Genomic DNA, 17094 nt, shown 5'->3' with positions numbered 1-17094 from the left:
CTCTCATTGGTACTTATGTGTAATAGAATGCAAGATTCTTGAAGACAGACACTTTTCCATTTTAACTCTGTGTGTCTAGATCGGAGCCTAATCCTTAGCAAATCAAGTCAACAAGCATTTATTAAGCACCTACTTTGTGTCAGGCACTGGGCTAAGCACCAGGGTACAAAGAAATGAAAAAGAAGTCTTTGCCTTGAAGGAGTCCATAGTGAAATTGGAGAGACAACAGTGCAAACCACTATGTATAAACAAGATATAGATAGAATTAACTTGAGATAATCAGCAAAGGGAAGGCACTAGCTTAGGGGAATCAGAAAAAACTTCTTGCAGGAGGTGAGACTCAAAGGAAACCAGGAAGACCTAGAGTCAAAGAGGAAGAGAAAGGGAAAGGCATGAGAGAGAGTTACAGTGAAAATGTCTGCAATTATCAGATGGAATGTTTTGTTGGAAGAACAGCAAGAAACCCAGAGCATGTGGAAGGGAGTTAAGAATAAGACCGCAAAGGGAAGAGGGCAAGTGGACATCCCATGAAGGACTTTCAGCTCCAAACAGAGGATTTTATATTTGATCCTGGAGGTAATAGGGAGCCATGGAATTCATTGAAGAAGGAAGAGGGGATGGCATGAGCAGATGTGTACTTTAGGAAAATCAATTTGGCAGCTATAGAAGTTGGCACATAATGAGTCTAATAGGCGCCAGTTTGGGTGTATTCCAGCTCTACCTTCTTTCCTAAAACACTAATATGAAGATGTAGTAGCTTCCATCCAAAGGGAGGATGGGAAGGAAAGAGGGGGAGAGAGCACTGTCATATCATTAACCTAGATCAAATTAACATCTCACAATATTGAAGCCCATTTAAGTTGTTTTCTCAGGTTTATTGCATCAGTGAAGAAGATTTTCCCTCCTAGCTCCTACCTATAATGAGTGTAGGTGGGAATTCAGGAAAAAAATACTTGGTGGGAGGAGATGGAGATGGTATCCACATACAATCTCCATTTCAGAAATTTAAATGTTGATTAGATTTTAATTGGTTATATAGCCCATCCTCCTCCTCCCTCTTCTAGGCACAGGCATCAGTATAATCTGCTAATGCATAGTAGTGATAGCCAGGCTTGGTTTGGAGAGACAACAAGGGATAGATAACAAATCATCACATGGAGTGGCCCTGGGCAAGGGTGCTATGGGGATCCAAGTAGGTTTGCCTTCCCCTGTTTTATCACCCAGATGCCTCACCTGGGGCAGGTGCTAGGTAAGGATGGGAAGAGGTTGTCATGTAAATTTTAGTGCCAAGAGGAGGTAGACCATAAATGTTAATCAGATGAATTAAAAGTCAGAATTTCTCTGGAAGTAAATTCCCTGGGTCCCATGAAGATTGTCTTGTAACTGAAATAATAAACTCATCCTTTCATTAACATGCATATCAGAGACCAAGTGGCAAAGTTCTCTAACAAGACATTGTTGAAGAACAAGCAGAAGTCTAACTCAACTTAAATCTCCTGCTCTGATACTATGGATGTGAAATTGCTCTACATGGATGACAGAATGGTTCCTTTTGGTCTTCTTGACTATTATGTCAACCAATTAGCATTTATTAATGCTGATCTATGTGCTGTAATAAACTCTGAGAACACAAAGAAAAAGCAACCCTCTTCCTCAATCTATGGAGGAAAAAACCATAAATGAATGAGTGAAAAATCTTGTATTAAGCACTTAGCATGTGACATGTGTATGTATGTGTATGTATGTACACATATGTATACATATATGAAGTTTTGTCAGATTGAAAGCCCTTAGGACAGGGGAGAGAGGATAATAATAATAATAATAATAAAGTATGGTAATAAATAATCCTATATTAAGCACCTACTGTGTGCCAGGTACTATGCTAAATGCTTTAAAAATATTACCCCATTTCATCCTGTAGGCAAGATTGTGGGTACCAGAGCAAACCAGAACCAGAACCCAAGCCATAAATCCAGGAACCAAAGAGGGGCTTATTGAGTTCACAGCAAGGGAGCCCCATTCCCCTGGGTAGAGATGCATCGGAAGTAACAAAAATACAAAACTTATATAGATATTGATTTAGGTGAGAGGTGATTTGGGTATGAGGTACCTCAGGATTGGTCAAGACCTGTTGCTGGGTGCTCGTAACAGGAAAGAATCCACTTTAGGTTAACTATCTCTTGTAACCTGAGTAAATAGAAATTTCTTTCACAATTTTCACAAACTCTAGGTAAGGAGGGTCAACGATAAGGTGGGAGGTTGCAATACAAACCAGGTTAGGAGCAAGATAGAGGAATTACAGAAAAAAAGACATTGCTTGAGCTTTCTGTTACCCACAATCCTCATAATTCTAAAGAGATAAATGCTATTTTCCCCATTTTGCGCTCGAGGAAATTGAGGAAAAGAGATTAAGTTACTTGCCCAGCGTGATGCAACTCACAAGTGTATGAGGTCAGATCTGAACTCAGGTCTTCTTGATTCCAGATTCAGAGATCTATTCACTATACTGCCTTGCAGCAATCAAATAGATAATGGTAACACTTTTTAAAATATATTTCCACCAAAAGAAAAATATGTCCATTTTTGCTGCTGAACCACTCAAACTAGGTAGCAAAGGCTTTCTTTTCTGGGTCTTTAGAAGTTGTGGTTCCTGAGAATGTAGGGGTTTACAGAACCCACGGAAGTAGTTGCCAGGTCACATACAGCACATAGAAGATTCCTACTACAGAGTAAATAGACAGAAGGTAGCTTTAGAGAAGCAGATGGCTACCATCTTGGGTAGGGGGTAGAGAAGAGGGAGAGGGCTCCTGTAACAGGGAGAATTTGAGCAGAGTGTTAAAGAATGGCAGAAATTCCAAGAGGTAGAAGTTAGGAGAGGGTATTCTGGGCTTAGGGGCAGACAAGGCAAAAAGCATCCCATTGGGAAATGGAGCTCATGTGTGAGGAAAAACAAGTAGCCAGTGTGGAGGAACTGCCAATAGGGCGTATATAAAGGAGACTAACATATAAGAATCTGAGAAAGGTAGGAAAGAGCTTTATAAAGTGCTTTAAACACCAAGTAAATGAGTTTATATTTGATCCTGGTGGTAATAAAGAACCATTAGAAAGTATTTTTTAAAGTAATTAAAAAATTTTTTTTACAAATTAAAAAATTTCCCACATAAGTTTTCCAAAGTTATGCAGATTCTAAATGATCGCCCTAGTGCCAATATCAATAATATGGAAATAGGTCTTGATCAATGACACGTGTAAAACCCAGTGGAATTGTGCATTGGCTATGGGAGGGGGTTGAGAGGAGGGTAGGGAAAGAACATGAATCATGTAACCATGGAAAAATTTTCATAATTAATCAATAAAATATAAATAAATTTAAAAATAAATTTTTTTAATTTTTTAAATTAAAAAGGAAATTTCCAAAGTTATACACTAGACAGTATTGAAGAGGAGCTAGGTAACACAATGGATAAAGTGCCAGGCCTGGAGTCAAGAACTCATCTTCCTAGGTCCAAATCTGGCCTCAGATACTTAATAGTGGTACAATCCTGGGCAAGGCACTATGTGCCTCAGTTTCCTCACTTGTAAAATGAACTGGAGAAGGAAAGGGCAAACCCATTCAGTATCTCTGCCAAGAAAACCTCAAATGGGGTCATGAAGAGTTGGGCACAATTGAAGAGACTGAACAGCAGAGGATATTGAAGACTGGAATGACATGAGCAGAACTACACTTTAGGAAAACCATTTTGGAAGCAGAGTGGAGGGTGGATTGGAGTGGGAAGAGTCTGAGATAAGGAAGCCTATGATACTATAGAAGTAGTCCAAGTGAGAGATGATGAGGATTAGACACCTACTTGACTGAAGAATAAATAAATGATTATGTGAATTTCCTAACGACCCAATTTAGATATCTCCTCTCAGGGATCTTATCAATAGTGTCATTGTTTTCCACTAATTTTGGTGAGGTTTTCTCATAGAAAAGCAAGTAGAATAAATTCCTAGCTTCTCCTATCTGCCAACATAGCATCTGAAATGATCTGTGAGCTGAGAAGTTTGAGCCACAGTTATCATGAGCAATCCTAGCTCCTGAGCCCAGAGGTATAAATGATGCCCTCAAATCACCTTTAGAAAAATGTTTTTGCAAATGTAGCCTCAGATTCTTCCTAGATGTGTGACCCTGGGCAAATCACTTAGCCCACATTCTCCAGCCCTTACTGCTCTTCTGCCTTGGAATCAGTTCCTGGTATTGATTACACAATGGAAGGTAAGGATTTTTTTTAATTGTTTTATGAAAAAATCCTTGACATAACCACCAAAAAGAGCATTTTTCTTTTCTGTTTTTCTCTATATTATATTATATTTTTCTTATAACAACATTATTATGATGTATAGAAACATATATTTCTTTTTTATGAGAATCCATATTGTATAATTAGAATTTTGTACCCTTGAACTACATTTCCCCCGCATTGCTCTTTCATCCCCACATTATGTCCTTACGTTTTGTAGATAAAAGTTTCTGTAACTCCACCCTTTCTCTTCTCCTGTTTTCGCAGTCAGAGAAACTGCTCTTTACTCACAGTTTTATTTTCATCTACTTCAAGCAATTATTAATAATTAATTAATTGATTGCCCCATTAATTAATTAAATAATTTGTGCTTTGATTTAGTGGATATTACTTTATCTTACAATATAGAACAGCAAAAGAAATGGTTTCCATTTCATGCTGCTTTGAAATACATATATATATACATATATATGTATAATTCTACATATTCTATGCCTTATTTATCTAGGCTTCCTTCTGAACTTCCTTCTTTTGTGTTTATATTTTTTAAAAATTTCAATGGCCCCTATTTTTGACATTACTACTGGCTAACCCTCATTCCCCCTCCCCATTGAAAACTAAGAGGTTTACCAGTCTCTTCTCAGCTATTAATTCTTCTTCCATTTTTTTCCCTCAAGACCTCTTATTGCATTTTTTTAATCTCTCGCTTCTATTCTTCTAGATTTCATATAGTCCTTGTGAAAATACATATTCCTTTGAGTCTCTACCTATAGTTTTTATAGAGTTATTCTCTCCTTTGGGGAGGACTTCTGTATTTTCAATAGTTTTGTATGCTGGTCAGCATTTTCCTTGATTCATTCATCTCTCTAGCTTTAATTCCTGAATTGGAGTTTCATGCCAGGATCAGGCTCTACTCTCTAGGTGATCACCTCTGCTTGATCTCACACTGGGTTCCTTTGTAACACCACTACTCAGGGTTAGGACCCTCTGGATCTTTGTGGTTCAGAGTGATAAATATTCATACCCTTCTCTGGCATCTCATAAAAGGGTTTTAGGAACCTCAGAATCCTTGGCTTGGGTCATTCTGGCTTTAAAGCAACCATGCTGGTCACCGCATCTACTCCCCAGTACTTCCACCTTACCAGGGACTTTCTAGCTACCATGAGACTTTATCACCAGAGCCCTTTGCCTTTGTTTCCTCCAGACACAAAGCCTTGCACATCACACACACACACACACACACACACACATATGTTACACTAGGTAGCTCAAGTTCACTATATTAGAAATATCTCCTTTCCTATTGCTCATGACTTTCTGATGGCTCCTTGTGCTGTTCTTGAGTGAAAAATAATCACTATTAGTCCTCATTAAATTTTTAATCATTATTCAGTGTGTTGTAGACTTCAAGAATTTCCTAGAATAAATGTGTGGGAGATAGATGATTTGCCTTCCATTTAGACAGTATTTCTGGCAACAAGTTTCAAATCAAAATCTTAACATAATTCCAGTTGTACAGAGCAGAAACCAACCCCTCTGGGAAACATCATGGATCATGGAAGGAAAGGATAGTATATGACCCAAGGACAGATACACTAGGATTTCCCAAGGTCCTTAGAAAAGGACCCACCAGGGAAAGGGGAAAAGTGGGCTTCACCTAAGAAGAACTCAACTGGGTTCAGCTAAAGGAGAATGGGCAATGTAGTCTAATGGAAAGACCAATGGATTTGAAATCAGACCTAGGCTCAAATTCCACTTCTTCCTTTTATTCACTATACTAGACCTAGAATAAGTCACTTAACCTCTTTGGTCACCATTTTCTTTATCTATAGAATAATAAGAGGGTAGGATGAAATGATCTCTAAGTTCCATTCCGATTCTAAATTTGTGATTCAGTATGCACACTATATGAAAATGTTCTATTTTACTTAATTATTCTTTCTTACATGTACTACTAAGTTCATTTATTTCTGCCTGTGTATAAGGAGTGTCAGTTCCCTGTTCATTTTGGCACCCTGAAACAGAGTACTTATTGATCTTTATTGATTATGGACCTGAATTTGAGAGCTCATTATCTGTAATCTGTGAGAGGTTGGGGAGCATATTGAACATTGGCATAATAATTTTTGGATCAAAGATTTCATTCACATTCTCAGATACTCAGAGTTTCATGCTAGAGGAATCTGAAGCACATTCCTTACAGAAGCACCCAAAAGAAGACTCTATGATTCATTCCCATGTTTATAGTCTAAATATTATGATGGAGACCTGTATGTTTGCTGTTTTAATTGTGTTGACTGCTTATTTGTATATAATTTTAATACATGTGGCCTCCCTGTGATATATGTAACTCTTCTCTTTCTCTCCTTTCCTTTTTGTTTTCCAGTCTGTGTAAAGGACGGACTCTGTACTCAGTGGTGAGAGATGCCAAAATTGTCTTGGATGTCAACAAAACAAGGCAGATTGCCCAAGAGATTGTGAAGGTACTGAAGTCTGTGACACAATTCTCCTTTCCAGAACCCCTCCAAACTCAGCTTCTTCCTCAGGAATAGAAGCTGGAGGAAGAAGTCCTAATCCAAAGAGTTGAAAATTGATTTAATCACACCAACTCTGGGGAAGGAAGGAAGGAAAAAACGGGGGTAAAAATAAAGAGAAAGAATTAAATAACAAGAGAGAAGGAAAGAAAAAAGAAAGAGAAAAGGAAAAGAAGAGAGTAAAAGAAGGAAAAACAAATGAGAAAAGAAAAGAATGATAGAAAAAAATAAAGTAGGCTAGAGAAAGAAAAGGTAATAAAGAAAATGGGGAAATAGAGAAAGGTAGAAAATGAGAGCACAAAAGAAAGAAAGAAGGAAAGATATTTAAATTACTGTTGATTAAAATGTATTTCTGTACTAATTTTATGGAAAACTTCTCCCCTCCTTTATTTTACCAGTTCAGATAAGAAAGGTCATATTAGTTGCACCACCTCCACTTGTTTCTATAGTGTCTACTTGCACACCCTAATAATGTGAGATAATTTTCCCTTTTCCTTCCTTTTCTTTTTCCATCCTTCTCTCCATGTATTCCTCTTCCCATCTCTTTCCATTCTTTTCTTAAAGCCATCAACACATAACAAAACTACTCTTTATGACCCCTGATGGTAATAGGGCTCAGAGGGGTTACATGCATCATCTCTCCATATTAAAATGAATAAAAGTAGTTTATCTTTGTTTAGTTCCTTATGACTGCTTATTAATGTTTACATTTTTATCTTTCTCTTAACTCTTATGTTTGAATTTCTATGCATCTATAAACAGAGCTATTATGCAGCTCTGGCTTTTTCATGAGAAATACTTGAAAGTCTTAAGCCATCCATTTCTGCCTATCTTTGAAAAGCATCAGTGAGATGTCTTTGGTATAATGGCTAGTGGGAGGACCGAGCTTTGATAAGCAAAGATCCTAGCCTTCCTGCATTGAGCTCTTGGTCTAGAATTCCCTCTATAATATCCCCAAGTGGTCATTCAGCCTTTGTTTGAAGACCTTGAATGAGAAGGAACCCACTACTTCCTGAGGCAGCCTATTCTACTGTTTGCATCATTCCAGTGGCTAAGAAATTTTTCCTTCTTCAGTTTCCATCCATCTCTCCTACTTCTGCCCTCTAGAGCCAAGAGGAAGTCTCATCCTTCTTTCATAGGACAGCTCTGCCAATACTTAGTCAATCTATCATCAATCATCATCTCAGAATTAGAAGGAAGTAGCTACCAACTATAATTAAGTAAGAATCCTCTTTCTACAGCATCCCAAATAAGTAGACCTCCAGGCTCTACTTGAATACTTTTAGCCATGGGAAACTCACTATGTCCCAAAGGGAGGATACTCCATTTTGGAATAAATCACAGAACTATCCAAAAGATCAAGTCACAGAGAAGGCATTTACCTCCATTCAGCTCTATTAAATCCAAGTAGGAACCTGCATTATATTCTGCAGCAAAAGGGATAAAAATTAAGCATAAAGAAGGAATTCCTTAGGTTAGTTAGAGATAGAAAGGCTAAAGGACACTTCATCGAAATCCCTTCTCTTGGTATCTTCTAAAATAGATTACATTATCATCTGTCTGGAATTGACAAAGTATAGCTCAGCAAGAAGTGGGGAAACTGAGGTGGCCATTCAAGACTCCTTCCAGCCTTAATAATAACCGGCATTTATTCTCAAATACCTACATTCTCCAACAGATATGTGATCTCATTAGAGTCATTATTCCCTCCAATGAAGCACATCATGACCCAACTGTATTTCCCCATCTTCAAGGACTCTTGTCTATGACCTTTGCTAAGTATAACATATGCACCATGACCCTTCCGCATTTTCTCTTGGATGGAGAACATTTGGAATATCTTTTGTTCTCACCCTGTGCCTTCTTTTACTCCCATACTTCTTTTGATGTCATAGTTTCCTCTACTTCTTCATATTTCCTTGTTTGTCACATATTAGAACCTGTACCTTTCCATCACCCTTTGGATGATTTTCAACTTTATAAAGTTAACAAAGACTTTCTAAGCATCGTCTCTTTTGAGACTCCAAGTTCAGGTTTTAAGTGCTTGGCCCAGGATCACAAAGTAGGTAAATGTCACAGGCAGGATTTATACCCTTTTTAACTACAAATCCAGTGTTCTATTTACTATGCCATATACCTTCTATAGAGGCAGGGTTGTACTATAGAAAGAGGATGACTTTGGGGAGCAGAGGATTTTAATTTAAATACTGTCTCTTTCACTGAGTAGGTAGCAAAAACCTCGGACAAGTAATTTCTACCTTTCTGGACTTCAGTTATCTCATCTGCAAAAATGAGAGGGTTGGAACACATGACCCCTAATTTTCCTTCCAGCTCTTTAAAGAAATTCTCTATGACTTAGCAAACACCTACTCACTGATTGACTAGAAGGTTGTGTTTCCAAAATTCACTCCTCTTCTCCTCTGGGTGATTCAACCATCAGCATCCTGGCTCATGATCAAAAATGACCATTTTAACAAAAGAAGAAATCTCTCCATTTCTAGGAAAAATAAAGATGGTTCCAGGGCATATGTTCTTATCATAAATCTTCTTCTGACCCGCTGGCTTTCATTTTTCTCAAGAGCAATTTGGCTAATGACCTGATAGGTCATCTTCAGACAACCCTCCAAATGTTCCCACCATGAGCTAATTGTTTATTTGGAGCCATTTTCATCTAATGGACTGGAATATGATGAAGCATCTTTGTTGGCCTTGGAAAGAGAAGGCCAGTCTACCACTCAGACTCTGTTACTTTATAAGAATTTATTATGGCTACAGAAGACTCTCAGAATCATTTGGCCTAGAGCTAGAATGAATCTCTGAGGCCATATCCAATTTCCTCTTATTATAGAGAAGACTGAGGCTCAGAGAGTAACAGAATTAGGGATATTGAGTTGGAAAGGATCTTAAAGGCCATCTAGTCTATCCTTCTCATGCTATAGAGGAGGAAAGTTGGCTTCAAAGAGGTTTAATGATTTGCCCAAGTCAGAAATAGAACCTATGTCCTCTGAATCCAAATCCAGTGGACTTTGCACTGCACTGTGATAACTTTACTCTGCCATTAGTTAGTGACATACATCTTCTCTTGAGTCTTAGTTTCCTTACCCATAAAATGGGTGCATCAAACTAGTTGATTTCTAAGATCCCTTCCTACACAAATGTTCTGTAGAAATAGGGACAGGACTTATGATTTCCTTGATAAAGAGAAGTCCCCAGTGAAAGAACTCCTTCAACCAGGACTGAGCAGCACTTCTTCCATAGTTTAGTCTTAAAGAATTGCCTAGAACACTGAGAAAAAAGCTAGATTATGTCAGAGAACAGTCTTCCTGGCTCTACGGCCAGCACTCTTACCACTAAAGCATACTATTCTGTGTACAACACTCCCAAGAAAATATCTATCTATCTATCTATCTATCTATCTATCTATCTATCTATCTATCTATTGTGCTCAGTGCTAAAATTTATAAATTTCAGATCACTTCCTAGTTCTGAATCTCCCCTGGCTCCCTTTCTTCCCTCTCCCCAAAACACACACACACACACACACACACACACACACACACACACACACTTTTCTATGTTCTTTTCTGCCTCTGCACCTCCTTTCACATCCCCTCCTTACAATGTAATGGGATCATTGAGGTCCTGGGAAATTTTTTAAGGATTCCAATCAAAAACAAGAGGAAAGATGAAGAAGCTGATCTGTCTGTCCATCATTGGAGAATTTTGAAGGATCACCCTCTAGCTTACCAACAACATGCTGGGATGGAGAAAATAGGGATGGAGGATCAGGGAAGAGAAATACTACTAGACATAAGGGAAGGGATGAAGAGAGTGGGCTCTGTCATCATCATTTTCTCTAACACCAGTCATTCCAGAAGTACAAATGGTGGACATGCATGCTTTAGACCCATGACGTTATTTAAAATAGCTTGAATTTGGGACCTTTCCCTGAAAAATCTTTTCTAGGTGAGGGGAAGTCTTATACTATGCTTATAAGAATAAGATTACTCAGATAGCAAGCAGAGTCAAGATTTGACCCTCTAATTCTGAATCTTCCATTTCCTTTTTTCTTCCAGGGCATGGGGTATCTCCATGCCAAAGGAATCCTGCATAAAGACCTGAAGTCCAAAAATGTCTTCTATGACAATGGTAAAGTGGTGATCACAGACTTCGGGCTCTTCAGCATTTCAGGAGTGCTGCAGGCGGGCAGGTGAGGATTTGGACTGGGTATTGTTTCTCTGAAGCTGAGTTTTCACATAGCCTAGGTCCCTAGTCCTACTCCATCTTTATTTTGTTCTGTTCCATGTTCACTGAGTCCCCATGTGCCCATCCAGAATATTGGCTTCAAAAAGAAGAATAAGGCAAGTGAATAAGAGTAATAAAATCATAATAATGATGATATTATCATAATAAAAGCATTTTCATGTCTTTAAAATCTACAAAGTGCATTACCTCTGAAATCTTATCTATTTCTCATCATATCCTTACAAGGTGTTACTATTTTATCCATTTTACAGATGAGGGAACTGAGTCAAAGAGTGGCTTAGTGGAAAGAGTTCTGGGAATACTTGTATCTCTGGTATGAGGGCTTGCTGAGCCTTTTTAGGGCTACTCATTCTCCCTTAGTGTTCACTTATACACCACCTGGGACTCCAAGAAGCTGGAGTATTCACAGTGCTCACACTCTGGTAAACTGTCTCAAACCCATTGGCGAGCTAGGAGAGTGGTATCTACCCCAGGAATACAAAGACTTCCTCCAGAGGAATGGATAGATGAGAACAATTTGTTCCAAGGGCCAGTGAAAGCAATAGAAGAAGCAGGTTCTGTGGAGCGCTTAGAATTTACTGTCTCCTTAGCCTCTCCCATAGGAAGAGAAATATGTTGGAATGGGAAAGGAAAGAAAAACAGACATGTTATGAGAGTATTTAACCCACTTACTTCATTCGATGGATGTGGAATGAGGTCAAAAGTCAGGACCACACAAGTAATACATAACAGAACCAGGGTATGAACCCCAAACCTTTGGTTGTGTCCAATGTTATAGCCTTTACACGATTTCTATAAGAAGGCTTCTTACAGAAATTGAAGAAGATGTTGAAGACATTGAAGAAGCTGAGGTCATCTGCTGCATCCTGAGCCAACATCAGTTATCTTGACTTTTGTCCTGCCACTGGACCTCAATGCCTGGAAGAGAAAGTAAGGCTGACAACTTTGCACAACTCTGCCTGCCTTACTTAAATCCAATTTATGCTCTAGTCAAAATACATCACCCATTTGGGACCCTATTCAAGTATGCAGGACAATGACCAACCAATAACTCAACAAAGGTTATATAGATAGTAAGGGTCTGAGGCAACATTCAAACTCAAGACTTCCTGACTCTAGATGCAGTGATCTATCCCCCATGGCAGGCTGTTGCCATTATTCAAAAACAAACTCCAAATGGTAGGTGCCATTGCTATCCACTAAGGATAATACCATTTCATTCAACATTCATGGATTACTCTTCATCCAGAATGCTCCTTGGGGAGTTACCTAGAATTTCCAAGTCCAAGAATCCCAGATTCTGTGTATTTTCAAGATACCCTCTTATAGAAACTGTGTAAAGGCTATAACATAACAACCAAAGGCTTTGGGTTCATGTCCTGGCTCTGCTATGTGTTACTTGTGTGGTCTTAACTTCTGGCCTCATTCCACATCCATCAAATGAAGCAAGTGAGTTAAATACTCTCAAAACATCTCTGTTTTTCTTTCTTTTCCTGTGTCAACGTATTTCTCTTCCTATGGAAGAAGCTAAGGAGACAGTAAATCCTGCTGTACTCTGCTGTTGACACACCTCACCTGAAATATCATGGTGGCCATTTTGGGCACCTCCTTTTAAAAAGGGATTTAACATTTTGAGAAGTGTCTAGAACAGTGGTTCCCAAACTTTTTTGGCCTACCACCCCCTTTCCAGAAAAAATATTACTTAGCGCCCCCTGTCACATACTATCACCGTCCCCTTACAGTTATTCACTGCCCCCAAATGCACCTGTGGCCATGACAAAGTACATGAATAATCGTGTCTGGTCCTCTTGTGAGGAAAGTGCCTTTATTATCCCCATTTTACAGCTGAAGAAACTGAGTCAAAGAATAGCTGGGTGACTTGCCTAGGGTCACACAGTCAGTAATTGTCTAAAGGCAGCATTTGACCTCCAGTCTTCCTGACTACAAATCTACTTCTTTATCCACTGTACCAATGAACTGCCTCATAGTTGTTGTCCTTCATACTCAAAGAAGACCAAAATGGCATCATAACATCGGGGCCAATGTATAGTGTGTCTGGCTGTGACTGATCTCCCAAGAGTTGGGCACAAACAGCTCATATGAACACTTGGGATAGAGATGTCTATAAGTGTGTTCATCTCACATTTCTTTTGAACTTCTGCAATTCTGCTTTGCTCATGGAGCACAGCTCCTTCCTTGATGGGCGTTCACCATGTTGGACAATTCCATGCCAGTGTCTCCCGTGTTTCACAATTGGCAATCTTCATCGAGACCTTTCCAGTGAACTCATCTCTCTTCTGACCGCCATGTGAGGGCTTGCCTTGTGTGAGTTCTCCGTAAAATATCTTTGTTTTTTGGAATTCAGATAACATAGCTAGCCCCCTGGAGGTGGGCTCTCCTAGTAGAATTTGAATATTTAGCAGTTCAGCTTGAGAAAGGACCTCGGTGGCCAGTACCTTATCTTGCCAGGTGATCTTCAGAATCTTCCTAAGACAATTAAAATGGAAGCAATTCCATTTTCTAGCCTGGCACTGGCATACTGTCCAGTTTTCATAGACATACAATGATGAGGTCAGTACAATGGCTCTGCAGACCTTCAGTTTGGCAAGCAGCCAAATAGCTCTCCTCTCCCCCACTTTCCTTTGGAGCCTCCCAAACACTAATCTAGCTCTGGCAATGCGTATATCACCTTCATCGTTTATCTTGACATCCCTGGAAAGGTGACTAATAAGGTAAGTGAACTTATTCACAGAATTCAAAATTTTCTCCATTTGCTCTAACCAGTACTAGCTAAAGGAGAACCTCTGTTTTCTCGGCGTTAATGATCAGGTCAAAATTAGCACAAGCAGTAGAGAACCCTTGCTTTGTTGACTCTCCGCCTCAAAGGCTGCAATGAATGCACAATCATCCACAAACAAAAATTGTGAACAAACTCTCTCCACTTCAGTCTTGGCTTGTAGCCTTTTCAAGTTGAACAATTCACTCTCAGTGCAGTAGCTGATTTTGATGCCATTTTTCATCCTTATTGAAGGCATCTGACAAATCACTGAAAGCTTTATGCTATAAAGGACGGGGGAGAGCATCCAGCCCTTCTTCACTCCACCTGTGGCTCCAAGAAGCTGTAACTTGCACAGTGGCCACAATTTGTTAAAACTATATCAGTAGGCAGGTTAACCCAGGATAAGAGAAACTGAAAAGCCTGAAACCCACCAATAAGTTAGAGGGGTGTCCACCCAAGCACATGAAGATTTCCCCAGTAAAATTGGCAAATGAGAACAATTTGTTCCATTGGCCATGGAGGTTTATGAAACAGCTCTGTGGAGCACTTAGAGTTTGGTTAGACATCAAGAAAGCCAAGGTCATCCATTGCACCCTGAACCAACTGCCAGACATCTTGACTTTTGTCTTGCCATTGGACTTCGATAACTTTGGAAGAGAGAATGAAGGGGAAGACTTTGTGCAACTCTGCATCACTTAAATCCAATTTATGTACAAGTCAAAAGACATCACCCATACTATTATATCATTTTTCATTTTGCTATTTGACTATCTCATTGTTATTCTACTCCTACCTCAAAGTCCTGGGATGACAGAAAAGTGACAAAGCAGCCAGCGTGGATTCACTAGGAGCTGAACTCACATCTCTGGCCCTAGAGAACCCAGAGCGTAGGGTTGTCATCTCATTGGGCTGAAGCTGTCTCCTAGCAAAGTAGAGAGAAACATATTTAGAAGAAATAAACGTGATTTAAAAACAAAAAGATGTTACTATGTTTTTGAAAAGAAGATTTAAATTAGTCTTGATGTCAGGGGGAAAAAACAAGTTCTTACAGAGATGTCCCAAAATAGAATGAATGGAGGGAGGGAGTAGATTCCCCAACAATAGTGATCTCCCATAGAGGATGGTCAATTCCTTGTTGGGTGTGTTGAAGAGGGATGTTTGTTTAATTAGAGTTAGGATTAGATGGTCTCTGGATTTCTTTCTAACTCTGACATACTGTAAGTGTGTATATTCTTGTTTCCTCCCTTTTTTCTCTTGGCTATTAGCAATAATGATGTTTGGAGAAAGATTTTTTAATACCTTATTAAAAGGAAGAGAGGAGGGTGTTGATCATTTTAATTAGAACAGGAAAAAGGGTCCAGATTTCACCATTTGAAGGAACTCAGTGGGTTTAGAGTAAGACTGGCCCTCTCTGCTCATTTCTCAACAGAGGGTGGCAGAAAGAAAGGCAGAGACAGAGTGAGAGGGAGAGAGAAATGAGAAAGAGGGAGGGAAGAGGGAGAGGAAAAGAAAGACAGAGATAGAGGGAGAGAGAAAGGGAGAGAAGGAGGGAAGGGGGAGAGGAAAAGAGAGACAGATACAGAGGGAGAAGGAAAGAGAGACAGAGGGAGAGGGAGAGAGAATATAAGCTGCCTGATGCAACCTGGGTATTTGGACACTATCTTATAAACTCCTAAGAGACTGTCTCAGACCTAGCTACAGCTTTAGATGTGTGATCCTCAGAGGTCACCAGTGGCTCGCTTGGCTTTTATCCTTTTATTTCAGACTCAAGAACAGATATCAAGATGCTCTATGAGTTAAGTTGACCTCTTCAATTCAATAAGCGGGAGGTACATGGGGATTGTCTTGCTGTTTAGAGCAAAAGCATGGCTTTCCACTGTCCAATGGGCTATGGGCACACTTGTCTTCCCCTGCTTCTACAATCCCTTAGCTGGTCAGGTTTCCATATACTGGACACTGGGGCCAGGTCTCCACTAGTCATCAAGGTGAGGAAGCAAAGAGGTGTTCTGTTGTCTCTATTGCCAAGGCAATAATGACTGCCATGGGTCTTCCTGCCCAGCAGCATTAGGGAACCTCACCATTGATACTGCCATCAAAGACAAAGGGAGAAGCTGGGCTCACGATCTAGAGGGATGATGCTGGAAATTGTGTTCTCTAAAAGTAAGGAAAACACCTCAGAAGCTCATAGATTTTAAAGCTTCTGATACAGGCCCCATAATTTTCCAGAAAAGGAAAATGGCCCCAGAGAAAGAAAACATCTTGGCCAAGGTCATACAGCTAGTTAGAAACAGTGGAAGAACTACATTCTCATAGTCCAGGGTCCCTTCTACCATAGGCTGCTGTTATAACAGAGGTGGGGAAAGCATATGGTTAGCTTTGGGGCTAATTAGTTGCCTGCATACTACCCATCTATTACTAGCATCAGCATAATCATAGCTTGCACTGTCTCTGGTCCATTTGCCAGATCCAGAAGGGAGGTGGGAAAGGGAATGAGAAGTTCCATTAGAGAAAGAAAGAATGATTCCTCAGTGGTTTCATGAGAACACAAACATTTGCAGAGGGTCAAGATGCTGCTTTTTCTCTGCCTTCAGGAGAAGCAGCTACCTAGTTGGATTTCTGAGGCATTATGGTTTTAAGAGATGCCCTGTAGGCTTTGCTGATCTAACATTTTATCTCCGTAGGTCTGAGTTTTCTCCTATGTAAAATGATGGGGTTGGACACCCAAGGTTCCTTCCAGCTGTAAATCTATGGGTCATTACCCTCCATATAGCCATAAAAGAAGCATTAATTTGGATCTTGGGGAGTTTTTGTTGTTCAAGTCATCTATGAAAATACAGATACCATCAGGGATGCTGGGAGGGGCCCCACTTGAAGCCCTGTAAGCGAGGCAAGGAGCATAGGCTCTTGGAACTAGGATCAATTATTAACATTTACATTCTGTCCAGGAAGATTTATTAATATGTGTGTGTCTCTGTGTGTGTATGTATGTATGATAGTATGTGAGATATAGATAGATATAGATCTCTCACACATATATATTTAAACCAGACCTATAGTTTCATCTGGGTAGGATACTCTCAAAAAAGAAACTCTTCCAGTACAGATCAGCATCCACTCTTTGACTTATAAATGAGGGTTGAGGGATTTACCCAAGTTCACATAGCCAGTGTTTGGCAAGGACAAAATTTGAACCCAGGTCTCCTTGACCTTGAGACCAGTTCTATATCTA

The 17094-nt window shown here is 39.6% G+C and overlaps 1 protein-coding gene across 1 annotated transcript in view; it reads left to right on the top strand.

Moving 5' to 3' along the window:
* The window catches only part of KSR2 (kinase suppressor of ras 2), a 195708-nt gene that overhangs the window by 160553 nt on the left and 18061 nt on the right, over window positions 1-17094 (top strand). The window contains exons 8-9 of the mRNA XM_044685446.1: window positions 6673-6769; window positions 10897-11030. Of these exons, the coding sequence (XP_044541381.1) occupies window positions 6673-6769; window positions 10897-11030 (231 nt within the window). The remainder of the gene's footprint in view (window positions 1-6672; window positions 6770-10896; window positions 11031-17094) is intronic.

This window comes from Gracilinanus agilis, chromosome 1 (genome assembly GCF_016433145.1).
Source record: "Gracilinanus agilis isolate LMUSP501 chromosome 1, AgileGrace, whole genome shotgun sequence".
Taxonomy (NCBI): domain Eukaryota; kingdom Metazoa; phylum Chordata; class Mammalia; order Didelphimorphia; family Didelphidae; genus Gracilinanus; species Gracilinanus agilis.
Note: the sequence above shows the minus strand (reverse complement) of the source record. Positions and strands in the feature narration are given on the sequence as shown.